Source organism: Podarcis cretensis, assembly GCF_951804945.1.
Source record: "Podarcis cretensis genome assembly, chromosome: 6".
NCBI classification, from domain to species: domain Eukaryota; kingdom Metazoa; phylum Chordata; class Lepidosauria; order Squamata; family Lacertidae; genus Podarcis; species Podarcis cretensis.
Genome location: NC_137175.1, coordinates 4,211,790 through 4,226,303, shown reverse-complemented (window position 1 = coordinate 4,226,303; position 14,514 = coordinate 4,211,790). Strand labels below are relative to the sequence as shown.

Sequence of the window (14,514 nt, the reverse complement as noted above, 5' to 3'; positions counted from 1 at the left end):
TCACCAGTCTAGCTGCCGCATTCTGGATTAATTGCAATTTCCGGGTCACCTTCCAAGGTAGCCCCATGTAGGGCGCATTGCAGTAGTCCAAGCAGGAGATAACCAGAGCATGCACCACTCTGGCAAGACAGTCTGCGGGCAGGTAGGGTCTCATCCTGCGTATCGGATGGAGCTGGTAGACAGCTGCCCAGGACACAGAATTGACCTGCGCCTCCATGGACAGCTGTGAATCCAAAATGACTCCCAGGCTGCGCACCTGGTCCTTCAGGGGCACAGTTACCCCATTCAGGACCAGGAAGCCCCCCACACCTGCCCACCTCTTGTGCCCCAAGAACAGCACTTCTGTCTTGTCAATATTCAACCTCAATGTAGTTGCAGTTAATGCAATGTTGTGAGCAGGGCTCTTAGCAATGCCTACTTGTAGCTTTTTAAAAATGTGGCTTTTATTTTAAACTCCCCGCTGTGTGTGTTGTGTGTGTTTTGTGTGTGTGTGTGTGTCTTTTACCCTCCTAGTCTACAAAGCCCACCTAGAAGTCCAGGACGTGCCGTGTCTATATATAAACCTCAGCATCAATAAATACATGAATGGCTGAAGGGAACATTCATTCATTCATCCATCCGTCCCACGCACAAGCGCTTACACTCATGCAGGTCTGGAAGAGGCAGTACATGACCAAATACCAAAAGAACTTCAGTGACACAGAGAGGGAATCTGAGGGCACAAACCAGAGCATAGTGTAGAAGAAGACCCCGAATGGCGTGGAGCAGACGACCCTGCAAGGAGAACAAGAGAGCGTAAGGACCGCCTTGCAGGGCTGTCGTTGCTAAGAGCAGCCGGCTGGATGCCGCCAGGCAGCAAGCAGGATTGCATTGACTGTGCCAAAAAAATCTGGTGCTCAGAGGTAGACTATCCCTGTATCTGGAGGTTCCACTGCAATGGGGAATTCGTCACAATTATTGGAAGAGGGGGCAATGGCAGGCTGGATGCCCAAGGTGGAAGTCTTTGTTTGCCAGAAGGGCTTTTATGTCTTTAAGGGCCACGTGAAAGGCAGGAGTCCAACAGGTAGAGCTGCGGAACCGGGATGTGAAACCAGGGGTCTGATCACTGGCGCAACTGTCAGGCCACATCAGGAACATGCCAGGATCCATCCCTGAAGGTTCAGCTTCAACTGGTTCAAAAGGGGGGTGGACAGGAAAAACTCACAAAGTCTTTTGCCAACCACCTCTCTCTTCCCCTTTAAATCTCCAAGATTGGAAATATAAAAGGGGAAGAGGGGAGACTTGCAAAACCTCAACTCCTGCCAAATTCGGCCCGTGGAGCCGAGAAGGTTCGGCGCCCTTGGCTTAAGGCAGGGGTCAGCAAACTTTTTCAGCAGGGGGCCGGTCCACTGTCCCTCAGACCTTGTGGGGGGCCGGACTATATTTTGGGAAATAAATATGAACGAATTCCTATGCCCCACAAATAACCCAGAGATGCATTTTAAATAAAAGGACACATTCTACTCATGTAAAAACACGCTGATTCCCGGACCGTACGCGGGCCAGATTTAGAAGGCGATTGGGCCGGATCTGGCCCCCGGGCCTTAGGTTGCCTACCCATGGACTACTAGATGGTCTTTTTCTTTTTTGTCCCTTCCAACTCCACTGTCCTATGAGAAGCAGCTCGCTTAACGCACCTCCAGCTTTTACGACCAGGCTGCCCCTTGATCTTTCCTGCAAAACACCAACAGATCCACCCGGTTGCCCCTTTCCCCTCTCACTCACCAAGGGATCAGTTTGCCCCACCTCCGGCGGGGGCTTCTGCTGACCAGGAATCCGATGGCGGGGTCGGCCACAGCATCCCAGGCTTTCCCCAGGAACAGGATCAGCGAAGCATGGAAAGGCTCCAGCTAGATCGAGGCAAAGGAGGAGACTGAATCTGTTAGGCAGTGTGGAAAGACCTGGAGCATCAACCCGAACAACATTTCAAAATTGCTTATTTAGTGTTGCATCGCCAACAATTCCGAACTCCCTGCCAGTTGACATTAGGCAGGATCCTTCCCTCTTTTCGGCGCCTACTAAAAACTTTTTTTTTCTTTGTTTAGGCAGGCCTCCCCAGATATCTAGAATATTTAGTTTATTGCTGATGGAAGATGGAACACATTTGAGGTCCAGCTCCGAGGACCTTCTGGCAGTTCCCTCACTGCAAGAAGTGAGGTTACAGGGAACCAGGCACAGGGCCTTCTCAGGAGTGGCACCTGCCCTGTGGAACGCCCTCCCATCAGATGTCAAAGAAATAAACAACTATCTGACGTTTAGAAGACATCTGAAGGCAGCCCTGTTTAGGGACGCTTTTAATATTTGATGAATCATTGTATTATAGTATTCTGCTGGAAGCTGCCCAGATGGGCGGGGTATAAATGAATCATCATCATCATCATCATCATATTAAGAAAAAAACATTTCATCTCCCTGCAAACTAACCAGAGGTGCATCTGCACACAGGAAAAAACCCGCTATAAATAAGTCAGAAATTAAATTGTTATAACAAAAGGGGAAAAAAACCCTATGGAAAACCGCTATGGAAAAGTTTTGTGCTGTCTGGCGCCATCTGGTGTTGCATGTTTATAACTCATTCAGATCACTGTTTTTTTGACGAATGTAGCTGAGTCCCAGGATGGAGGCTCACCTGCACGACATCCAGCAAGAAGATCTGGAGGAAAAACCCGACGGCGTTTCCTGTGAGCTGGTAAGGGGCGCCTCCAAGAGCATAGCAAACCTTCCGGTGGAGAGGCAAGGCAGGTTTCACCTGGGAATGAGATGCTAGCAGGTGAGGAGAGCCCCTCTTGAACACACACACACACCCTGCAAAGGTAGCAAGTCCTGTCTTCTCTAATACAAATATAAGAAAATGTTAAAGAGCAGCCCTGGTAGATCAGAAGGTGTTCCCTTTGGCCAGCATCTGGCAGTGGTGAACTGGGTGCCTCTGGGAAATTCAGGAGGGCATGAAGGGAGCATCGCACCCCTGCCGAAGTGGCGCATTCAAGGGAGGACTTTGGGGCATAGGTCAAGGGCCCCGCTCTGCAGAAATGCCCAGGAGAGCCTCCCCCCAAAAAAAACAGCATTTCTGGCTTTTCACACTTTGAAGAAGGGTTTCATCTTTAAAGCCCTGTGTGGCCTAGGACCCTCGTACCTATGGGACTGCCCCTCCTGGTATGCCCCGCGGAGGACCTTAAGGTCCACATATGACAACATTTTGGAGGTCCCAGGTCACAAGGTGGTTAGATTGGTCTCAACTAGGGCCAGGGCCTTCTCAGTACTGGCCCCGATGTGGTGGAACGCTCTGTCCCAAGAGACCAGGGCCCTGTGGGACTTGACATCCTTCTGCAAAGCCTGCAAGACAGGGCTGTTCCGCCTGGCCTTTGGTTTGGACTCAGTCTGACCCTTATGTTTTCCCTCCCCTTACGGTTTTGATCTATAAGCTACTTTTAAAATGAGGCTGCATTTTAAATTGCATTTTGACCTGTATTTTAAATTGCTTAATTTAATTTTTTTCTATTATGTTTTATTGTAATTTTATTGGTGTTGGCCGCCCTGAGCCTGGCTTTGGCCGGGGAGGGCGGGGTATAAATAAAATTATTATTACTATTACTGTTGTTGTTGTTGTTGTTGTTGTTGTTGTTGTTGTTGTTGTTATTATTATTATTATCCTGCATGTAAAGCACCCAAAGAATTCTGGGAGCTTCTGCCAGTCAGAGTAGAGTATGCTGATCTAGATGAACCAGTGGTCTAATATATAGCAGACTTCTGTATTCCCCTACTACAGACTTTGCCATCCTCCAGGTGTTTGGGGCTACAGGTGCCATCACCCCCAGCTGTACGGCTGCAGGTTTGTTCCACACCCCTCAGTGCCTATTGCCTCTGACGGGAGGGTCTGTAGAGCTGCTGGACATGAACATCCCTTCTGCAGTTTCTCTAAAGGTAAAGGTAAAGGGTAAAGGGACCCCTGACCATTAGATCCAGTCGTGGCCAACTCTGGGGTTGCGGCACTCATCTCGCTTTACTGGCCAAGGGAGCCGGCGTACAGCTTCAGGTCATGTGGCCAGCATGACTAAGCCACTTCCGGCGAACCAGAGCAGCGCACGGAAACGCCGTTTACCTTCCCGCCGGAGTGGTACCTATTTATCTACTTGCACGTTGACGTGCTTTCGAACTGCCAGGTTGGCAGGAGCAGGGACTGAGCAACGGGAGCTCACCCCGTCGCGGGGATTCAAACCGCCGACTTTCTGATCAGCAAGCCCTAGGCTCAGTGGTTTAACCCACAGCGCCACCCGCGTCCCTCTGCAGTTTCTCTACAACTCTCTAATCTGGCCTGCATCCAGCCCTATATTCGAACAGCAGGGAGTTTCCACAGTGCAAAATCCTATTGGGTTGCCTTGATCCCACTGTCAGAGGGGGGTCACTGCAAATTGCATCACGGGAGTTCGGAGAATGTTAAATTCCTCTCTAAACAAGAGCTTCTTAGTGTGTTGACCAAGGAATTGCTGTGTTCATCTTATGCAAGATCAGGGGTTTGGCAGACCCAGAGAAAGCTCTCTCTCTCCTGATCTGCTGCCTCTTCCTTTGACACTGAGTGGAGTTTTGGCACTTCCTGATAGGCCTAAAATACAATTTCTGAACAGGGTGTCAAACTGACATGACCTCTCTCAAGTCACAACAACATCCAAAGTCCAGAGTCTGGCAGGTGTTCAAAAGAGGCGGTGGAAGTTTTTGCGGTGGATAACAGAGAACCAGAAGAGAATATGTGGTTGAGGAAAGCAAGCTTACTCAAGGACGCTTCCATCACCTTTCTTGACCTCAATTCCCCAGCTTTAAATTGGGCATAATCACAACTTTCCAGGCAGCAGTGGGGTGTGGTTGTGTGAGAGACAGAGAGAGAGAGAAGACAAGAAAGAGAAAACAGGACTTCAAATGTTGCAAGATCGCATGCACATAAAGAATAGAATATTGCTCCCAGAAAGACCTTTCTTTAAAAATAAATCAAAAGCAAGATTCTAATCCTTTTTGAGTTACCACTTCAAACTGAAAGCCTGCCCGAGTTGCCGCTGTTTGAGGGCAGGGTTCGATCACGTAACAACAAATTCAGGTTGTGCAATTATAGTGCATTGGGAGCTCTTGCACAACAAACCCAGTTCCCCCAAAAAATCAGGTGGTGTGGTTTTTTTGGTAATAAATCGCAGGAAAATGTACTGGAGAGTGTGGGATCACACTTGCTTTGACAAAACCTTCTTACTTCCCTGCAAAAAAAAAAAAAACCAGAGTGAGGGCTCATTCAACAGCCAAGGCCTTCTTATCTTGCCTCAGGATAATGACTTTCTCAGTAGAACCGCTTACCCCTGAGTAGACTCGCCAAAGTTTGGGAATTTTAATCTGAGGTGACCATGGCAAAAATGGACGCAGGGCAGTCTTTATTCTGGATTTGTTAATTCAGGATACTTTTGCCAACGTCTCCACCTGTTCTTAATTCTGGCTCTGCCCTCTCCTGGCATGCAGCCCACAACCCAGGCTGGAGAGATCCTGGTTCAGATCCGCACCCAGCCAGCCATGAACTGTAGTGTGGAAACCCCTCAATCTATAACCTCCCTTGCAGGGGTGTTGTGAAAGGAAACAGAATATACATATACATACAGTCACACCTCGTGTTGCATTTGCTTCATGATACGTTTTTTCAGGTTGTGTCCCGCGGTGACCCGGAAGTACCGGAAAGGGTTACTTCCGGGTTTCGCCGCTCACGCATGCGCAGACACGCAAAATGATGTCACGTGCATGCGCAGACACGGCGAATCATGACCCGCACATGCGCAGACGCAGGTTGCATTCTGCTCATGTTGCGAACGGGACTCTGGAACGGATCCCGTTCGCAACCAGAGGTACCACTGTATACATATACAGTGGTACCTCTGGATACGAACAGGATCCGTTCCGGAGCCCCGTTCGCATCCAGAAGCAAATGCAACTCGTATCTGCGCATGCACGGGTCATCATTTTGCCGCTTCCGTGCATGCACATGATGTCATTTTGACTGAGCATGCGCGAGCAGCGAAACCCGGAAGTAACCCTTTCCGGTACTACCATGTCGCCGTGGAGCACAACCCGAAAGCACTCAGCCTGAAGCAACTTCAACCCGAGGTATGACTGTAACATATACATATACATATACATATACATATACATATACATATACATATGTGCATGCCAACCTCAGCTCCTTGGACTGGGGGGATAATAGCAGCATAAACAGGGGTGGGGAGGAGATGGGGAGAAATTTCACAAGCTGCTTGCGATGGATCGGGTGTCGGCAGCTGGAAAGTGGCTGCAGATAATTTTAGAAGCAGATATTTTCACAGAGGGCTGCAGAACAGAACAGCCCTATTGTGCCCTCAGTTCAGTTGCTGTTGTCAAATGTCTATATTGCCCTTCCTTTGAGGACCGCGGGGTATTTTACAATATAAGAATAATATATAACACAGTAAAAGCAACAACAAATAATAACACCTGCACTAAGAAGGCTCCCTTTAAAGTGATCCCGCTATCTGAAGTATGGGGGATTGTGGCTCCAACATCCAGTGCTTCCTTCCCTATTGTGAGACACCCTAAATATTTGGACTACAACTCCCATCAGCACCAGCCACGTGATGCTGTGGCTAGCTGGAGCCCGGCTCTGCTGGCAAGGGCTGATGGGAGTTGTAGTCCCAAAACATCCAGAGACCTCCAGAGGATGGCTGCTCCATCCAGAGTCCTCTCAGTGGTGGCCCCCCAGCTCAGGAACCCTGTGGGATGCAAGGGAGGGCATTGACCGGGAAGGACCACTTGGCACCTTCCTTTAACAGTCTCTTGGTTCCAAAGAGCTTTTAACTGACTGAGGCTCGTAGCCAGACACTGCCTCTTGGTTGTCATCTTGGTTACCTATCAGGGCCGGCCCACCCATAAAGCAAGGTGAGGCAACTGCCTCGGGCGGCAGGATCTATAGGGGCAGCATATCTGGCCTTCAAGGAATGCATTGCCGGCTGCAACTGCAGTAACAGCAATGGCTGCGGCACACTCCTTGGGGGCTGAATCTGTCACCTCAGCAGCCCCCCACCCCACCCCAACAAACACCTCTCAGCAAATACAGGGCACTACCAGTATATTTAAATCTATGGTTTTCCCAGTAGTGATGTATGGAAGTGAGAGCTGGACCGTAAGGAAGGCTGATCGCCGAAGAATGGATGCTTTTGAATGATGGTGCTGGAGGAGACCCTTGAGAGTCCCATGGACTGCAAGAAGATCAAACCTATCCACTCTGAAGGAAATCAGCCCTGAGTGCTCACTGGAAGGACAGAACCTGAAGCTGAGGCTCCAATACTTTGGCCACCTCAGGAGAAGAGAAGACACCCTGGTGTTGGGAAAGATGGAGGGCACAAGGAGAAGGGGATGACAGAGGACGAGATGGTTGGACAGTGTTCTCGAAGCTACCAGCATGAGTCTGACCAAACTGCGGGTGCCTGGCGTGCTCTGGTCCAGGGGGTCACAAAGAGGCAGACACGACTAAACGACTAAACAAGAACAACCAGTCTCCTGCCACCCCAGGGAGGATATTGAAAGGGCTAACTTCTGGGGGCCTCCTGGGCTTTGCATCCTCCCAGCGTGATTCAGAGCAGAGCCCCCACCTCCCCAAATGGCCTTTGATTCCCACTTCAAGTGCCAGGTAAGGTTGATTCCATCAATTCCTCTCTGGTTCCTGATGTACATCTAAACTCACCCCATTTTCCCTGGTGGGAGGACATGCCATTTTGGAGATCGCCTCTGGTGCCCAAATTTCTTGCACTGACCCTGTTACACTTTTTTACCCCTCCCTGTCCCAAAGGCAGGACGTAATTAGGCCAATCAGAGTCCCCCTCGCTGGGGGACAGCAGACACATTTCTGGAAGGAACAAGAGCTGTGATTCATCGCAGCAACAAGAGAAGGCGATGACGACACAGCCAGGGACCTGGGCACGTTCATTAATGCTTTACCAAACTTCACCTACTTGGCCGGCACCCTGAAGTTCCCCTGGGCGCTTGTCCAAGCAGGACACAGGCCGTGGCACCCAGGAAAGGCTTGGCCAGCTCTTTGCTTCCACACACTGTCTGAGAACAACATCGCTTGCTTCTGGCATTGCTCATCCCCTAGTATTATTGCAGCACACGTATATTTTGTTCCAGAGTCAATGGAGTGCTTGTTTTCTTTTCCCCTGCGTAGTCCTCACACAGTCTAGAACTGCTGTGTATTTTTAGTCCATGAAAAGCGCTTCTTGAGAAACGGGTTTCATTCTGATTTCCGAAAATCAAAGCTCGTTGCAGATTGAGCATGTTGTCGGTGGATGAAGGAAGGCAAAGTCTTGTGTGCACATGAAATCCTGGAGGTGTGGGGAGCAAAGTGGGGCCAGCAGGGCATTATGGCCTGGCTAGTCCATCATGCTGTCCTCACAGTGATCAACAACTTGCACATTATGGGAAGCGCCAATGCAGTCCTACCATGAGGCAGAGGGAGGCAATGGCCTCAGGTGGCAGATTCAGGGCAGAGGGGGCAGAGCAGTGGACCTCAGGCCTCTCTACCTGGCCTTCAGTGCTCTCTTCAGTGCACCCTAGGCACGGCGAACTACAGTGGTACCTCGGGTTACAGACACTTCAGGTTACAGACTCCGCTAACCCAGAAATAGTACCTCGGATTAAGAACTTTGCTTCAGGATGAGAACAGAAATCGTGCTCCGGCAGTGCAGCTACAGCGGGAGGCCCCATTAGCTAAAGTGGTGCTTCAAGTTAAGAACAGTTTCAGGTTAAGAACGGACCTCCAGAATGAATTAAGTACTTAACCCGAGGTACCACTGTACTTGCAACCCACCCCCAAAATTGCTAGCTTCAATTTTCAGAAGCAGTTGAAAAATGAAAAGCACAAAACTTGAAAGCGCTAAATTTATTTTAGAGTGCAAGGATAAGCATAATGCAACCATCTTTGAGCACCTTCCTCAAATACAAAAGAAAACACTTGAGGGCACAAACCATTTGGAATAATCTTGTGAACTGCGAAGTTATATGTTTCCATTTCATGCAGATCACAATCTCACTTTGTGTGCCTTTTCTTTGGCAAACTTTGTCATCACCAGCGCCTTTGGGTCAAGCGCAGGTGGCTTGGGCACATGCTCAGCTGATAGATTTGCCAAGCCGACTAGTTCCCCTTGCAACATTCTTAAACGTAAGACAGTTCTGCAAGCTCGAGCTTTGCGTTCCCCACTCACCACTGATGCTGGAAGTGCAGGGAGACTCCTTAGGGCAACAGAAACATCTGTCACATTATCCAGGAGCATTTGTCGTGGCACGAAAGGAAGTTTACCTAGCGCAGCGGCAGCATGGACTTCGGAAGTCTTCGTGCTGCTGCTATTAAGCTGACAGCATTGATAAAACAAAAACTAACCTGTATGAAACTGTGCCCACCCCTCGGAGGTCTGTGCCCGAGGCGGCTGCCCAGTTGGCGTGATGATAGCACAGCCTCTGCCCATCACTGCTGCTGTTTTTCACCTTTCTTGAGTGTTTCTGCACAGCTGGAAGGTGCCCTGGAACTCTGACAATGTCTCTTATTTTCCTGGGTGGAGGATGGAGAGAGGAGTGTGCGAGTGTGGGTAGAAACTAGCCTACATTTGTTGCCCTCTCCAATTTTGTTCCTGGCCCCTGCTCGCCTCCAGTGCCGGATTTATGTACAAGCTACAGGATGCGGGTGGCGCTGTGGTCTAAACCACTGAGCCTAGGACTTGCTGATCAGAAGGTCAGCGATTCAAATCCCCACCATGGGTTGAGCTCCCGTTGCTCGGTCCCTGCTCCTGCCAACCTAGCAACACACCAGTAAAAGGAAATAAATAGGTACCACTCTGGCGGGAAGGGAAACGGCGTTTCCTGCACTGCTCTGGTTCGCCAGAAGCGGTTTATTCATGCTGGCCACATGACCCAGAAGCTGTACACCGGCTCCCTTGGCCAATAAAGTGAGATGAGTGCCGCAACCCCAGAGTCGGCTACGACTGGACCTAATGGTCAGGGGTCCCTTTACCTTTACCTTTAAACAAGCTACAGCTTAAGGCCCGCTTCTCTGGGGGCCCCCAAAAAAATTGAAGGGGAAAAAAACACCTGGATGTACATTTCCAAAATATAAGATAACAAATAAAATAAAACCTACAATTATTATTTCATGTTATAGCAAGTTTCTAGAGATTAGATTATGAGTCTTGTTAAATTGTTCCAGTTACAGATAGGTAGCCGTGTTGGTCTGCCATAGTCAAAACAAAAAAAATTCCTTCCAGTAGCACCTTAAAGACCAACTAAGTTAGTTCTTGGTATGAGCTTTCGTGTGCATGCACACTTCTTCAGATACACTGGGTGTATCTGAAGAAGTGTGCATGCACACGAAAGCTCATACCAAGAACTAACTTAGTTGGTCTTTAAGGTGCTACTGGAAGGAATTTTTTTTGTTTTGTTAAATTGTGTTTCTAAAGGAACTTTTGTTATTGCCAAATGCCAATGTGTTTGCCTTATTAACTTTGTTATGAATTAAAAAAATCATTTTAAGTTAGAGCTTAATAATTACCGTATTTTTCGCCCTATAGGACGCACCGCCCCATAAGGCGCACCTAGTTTTTTGGGGGGGAAATAAAGGGAAAAAAATTATTTCCCCCCCAGGCGCGGGGCTGGGGCGGGGGAGGCCTGCCCGAGCTTCCCCCGACCCCAGCCCCCAAACAGGCAGCTCTCTGCAAGCTGTGGGAGCCCAGCGCTGGTTCCCGCTGCTTGCTGAGAGGTCCGCGAAGCCTGGACACGCTGAGCTCAGCACGCACAGGCTTCAGCACGCAGGCAACTCTCTGCAAGCAGCGGGAACGCTCCCGCTGCTTGCGGAGAGGTCCGCGAAGCCTGGAGAGCGAGAGGGGTCGGTGTGCACCGACCCCTCTCGCTCTCCAGGCTTCACCGAAAGCCTGCATTCGCCCCATAGGACGCACACACATTTCCCCTTCATTTTTGGAGGGGAAAAAGTGCGTCCTATAGGGCGAAAAATATGGTATTTCACTATCAATATAATAATTCACTGTATTTCACTATTAGTACTTCTTCATTATTGTATTTCAGTTCAACAATTACTTTGATAAAATACATATTTTGTTATGTGCAAATGGCTTCAGATACCTATTAGCTCCATCAATTACCACAGAGCATATATTCAACACAAAAAACAGTGACAATTTGTTGTTGACGAAGGACAGCTGGACATATGAAGGGCCCCATTACTTTCAGGAGCTGAGAGCCTCATCAAACCGAAATCCGGCCCTGGTCACCTCTGACATGTGGCCCCTGGAACGTTGGTTAGAAGGCAATGCGGCCCCCAGCCTGAAAAAGGTTCCCCATCTCTGGTGCTAAAGGGTAGAGTTCTGCCCTGAGCCCTCTAAGTTAGCCTGGCTCCCTTATGGGGTTGGAAGATGCTGTGTTGCCAGCGTTGCCATGTTAGAATGATGTTGGACAGAAATTAAGTGGTTACCAGCTGTAATGTAAAGGTTGAGCAATAAGTTATAATAAGTTATAATAAGGATTTGTTGAGTTAAGAATTCGAACTGGAATACAAAAGGGGGAGGTGAGAGGAGGTCTGGGAAACAAGTTAATGGAAATAAGTAATGGAAATTATATTTGTTTTAACTGTTTTTGATTTTGTATTTTTGTATTTTTGTTACTTTTTGTGCATTTTTGTTTTTTGTTTTTTGTATTAATTTGGAAACTCTAATAAATATTTATTAAAAAAAAAAGATAAGTGCAACGTGTCTCAGATGCAGCCCTCAATGTACTAACACTGATTTATTTTCCTTATTGTTACATGTATACCTTAACTTTTTTCCTCAAGGTGGATGCGCGGTTCTCCTCCTCTGCATTCCTCACAACAACCCTGTGAGGTAGGTCAGGCTATCTAAATAGCACACTTTCCCACCACATAAAAACACAAGAGACTTTTGGATCAGACCAGAGGCCCATCTCGCCCAGTATTCTGTTCTCACATCGGCCAATCAAATGCCCCAAAGGGAAACCCGAACTCAGGACCCAAATACAAGAGCAATTCTCCACTCCTGTGGTTTCCAGCAAGCGGTATTTAGAAGCATTGATGTCTCCAGATGTGGAGGCAGAGCAAGGAGCCTTAATAATAATAATAATAATAATAATAATAATAATTTATACCCTGCCCTCCCTGGCCAGAGCCGGGTTCAGGGCGGCTAACACCAATAAAATCACAGTAAAAACATAAGGGTGGGGGGGAGAGAACCAATTTAAAATACAGCCTCATTTTAAAAATACAATTTAAAATGCAGCCTCATTTTAAAAGTAACCCATAGATCAAAACCATAAGGGGAGGGAAACATAAGGGTCAGACTGAGTCCAAGTCAAAGGCCAGGCAGAACAGCTCTGTCCTGCAGGCCCTGCGGAAAGATGTCAAGTCCCGCACAGCCATAATAATAATAATAATAATAATATTTATACCCCGCCCATTTGGCTGGGCTTCCCCAGCCACTCTGGGCGGCTTCCAAAAAAATATTAAAATACAACAATACTAGTCTCTTGTGACAGAGCATTTCACCACATCGGGGCCAGTACTGAAAAGGCCCTGGCCCTAGTTGAGACCAATCTAACAACTTTGAGACCTGGAACCTCCAAAGTGTTGTCATTTGTGGACCTTAAGGTCCTCCGCGGGGCATACCAGGAGAGGCGGTCCCTAGGTACCCTTCTCTATGAATCTGTCCAATCCTCTCTTAAAGCCATCCATGTCGGTGGCCCTCGCTGCCCCCTGCTGCAGCGAGTTCCGCAGATACCCCCTGAAATCCTTGTAAGTGGAGATGGCAAGAGCTTTTTCGCATGCAAAGCCACCGAGTTGCGTGGGGCCAGGTGCTCGGATCTATGTCTGCATCCCCTTGCCTACCTCGCGTTTTACTTTCAACAGCCCGCAGAATTAAATAGAGAATTGCAAACGCGCATAGGAAAACTCTGCTCCCGGCCGCTTCCTCCTTGCCAAAGGATCTCTCCGTGCCGCCTCTGCAAGCGCCACCCTCCCCGGCTGCCTGGCTTAGACTTTTGGCAGGCAAACGGCCCGGGAGCGCCTCCCACCCCCCTTTAAAATGCTCAAATATAGAAACCCTCTTGGAACCGACTGTGAGAGCGCTCGGCCAGCCTCGCAGCGCTCGGCGGAGTCACGCGCAAGAAAAGCCACCTCTCCAAATTGGTTAAGCTGCTAGCCCTGGCTGAGGCCACTGGCTGCACCCTTCGCCCTCCTCTCCGGCTTACCCGGCTGGGCTGCGCGTCCTTCCCAGGCTCTGCACCCTTCGGAGTTAACCCTTCCTGGCCTTCGCCCTGGCCTTCTCCCTGAAACATGGCTCGCATAGTTATAGGACCATCACCTGCCGAGCCTCCGCGCGCAATTACGCACAGGGCAGCCGGAGCGGGTGGAAGAAGCGCAGGAGGGGGCGAGAGGGATAGTCCCCTCCAGGAAGCAAGCGGACGCAAATCATGCTTCTTCCTCCCCGGGGGCGCGGACGGGAGGCGGACGCGCGCCTGGCCCTGAAACCGACACCAACACCAGGGCTCTCGCCAGCAAGGGGTGGGACCGCGAGCCCCTGGCAGGCGCCGAGGCGCGGAGGAAAGGGGTGGATGAAGGCTGTCCGGTGGGGGACGGGCAGTTGTCCGTCTTGGAGCCGCCTGCCTGCCGACTTCGCTTTGTTGCAAGAAGTCTTGTTGTTGTTTAGTCGTGTCCGCCTCTTCGTGACCCCCTGGACCCCCTGGACCAGAGCAGGCCAGGCACTCCTGTCTTCCACTGCCTCCCGCAGTTTGGTCAAACTCATGCTGGTAGCTTCGAGAACACTGTCCAACCATCTCTTGCTCTGTCGTCCCCTTCTCCTTGTGCCCTCCATCTTTCCCAACATCAAGGTCTTTTCCAGGGAGTCTTCTCTTCTCATTAGGTGGCCAAAGTCTTGGAGCCTCAGCTTCAGGATCTGTCCTTCGAGTGAGCACTCAGGGCTGATTTCCTTCAGGATGGAAAGGTTTGATCTTCTTGCAATCCATGGGACTCTCAAGAGTCTCCTCCAGCACCATAATTCAAAAGCATCAATTCTTCGGGGATCAGCAAGAAGTCTAAGGTGCCATAAATAAAATGCAAACGCACATGGAGAAGTGTGTAAACCGCATGTCTGAAATAGTACAGAGAGTGATACAACAGGGAGGTTTGGCTCCTAGAGCCCCCCCCCCCTCAGGTCAGGGTAGCAGGAAATTCCTGGAAGCTCGCCCCTCTGCAAACGGATCTGACAAGTGTCTGTTGCGTGGCCAAGCTGAACTGTCAAATGAGCACAAATCTATGTCTGAATGTTGCAGGCCTTTGGCTTCAGGAGCCAAGGTGTTCACCATTTCCAAAGGATGATTCAGACAGGCCAGGAAGGGCAATTCTCAGGTGTC

General features: G+C 49.5%; 1 protein-coding gene across 5 annotated transcripts in view; it reads right to left on the bottom strand.

Annotated features, from left to right (window-relative positions):
- Nucleotides 1-14,073, bottom strand: part of LOC307217636 (sodium-dependent lysophosphatidylcholine symporter 1-B-like) — a 40,234-nt gene extending 26,161 nt beyond the window's left edge. For 2 of the 5 annotated variants that reach the window (XM_079979257.1, XM_079979258.1), the window contains exons 1-4: nt 13,354-14,073; nt 2,669-2,788; nt 1,765-1,889; nt 642-774 (exon numbers count right to left, since the gene is read on the bottom strand). In XM_079979257.1, the coding sequence (XP_079835383.1) occupies nt 642-774; nt 1,765-1,889; nt 2,669-2,788; nt 13,354-13,938 (963 nt within the window). In that variant the 5' untranslated portion in view covers nt 13,939-14,073. Of the gene's footprint in view, nt 1-641; nt 775-1,764; nt 1,890-2,668; nt 2,789-7,780; nt 7,840-13,041; nt 13,162-13,353 lie in introns of those variants that run through there. The other 3 variants (XM_079979256.1, XM_079979260.1, XM_079979259.1) reach the window with 3 other exon arrangements.
- Between the last annotated feature and the right edge of the window lie 441 nt (nt 14,074-14,514).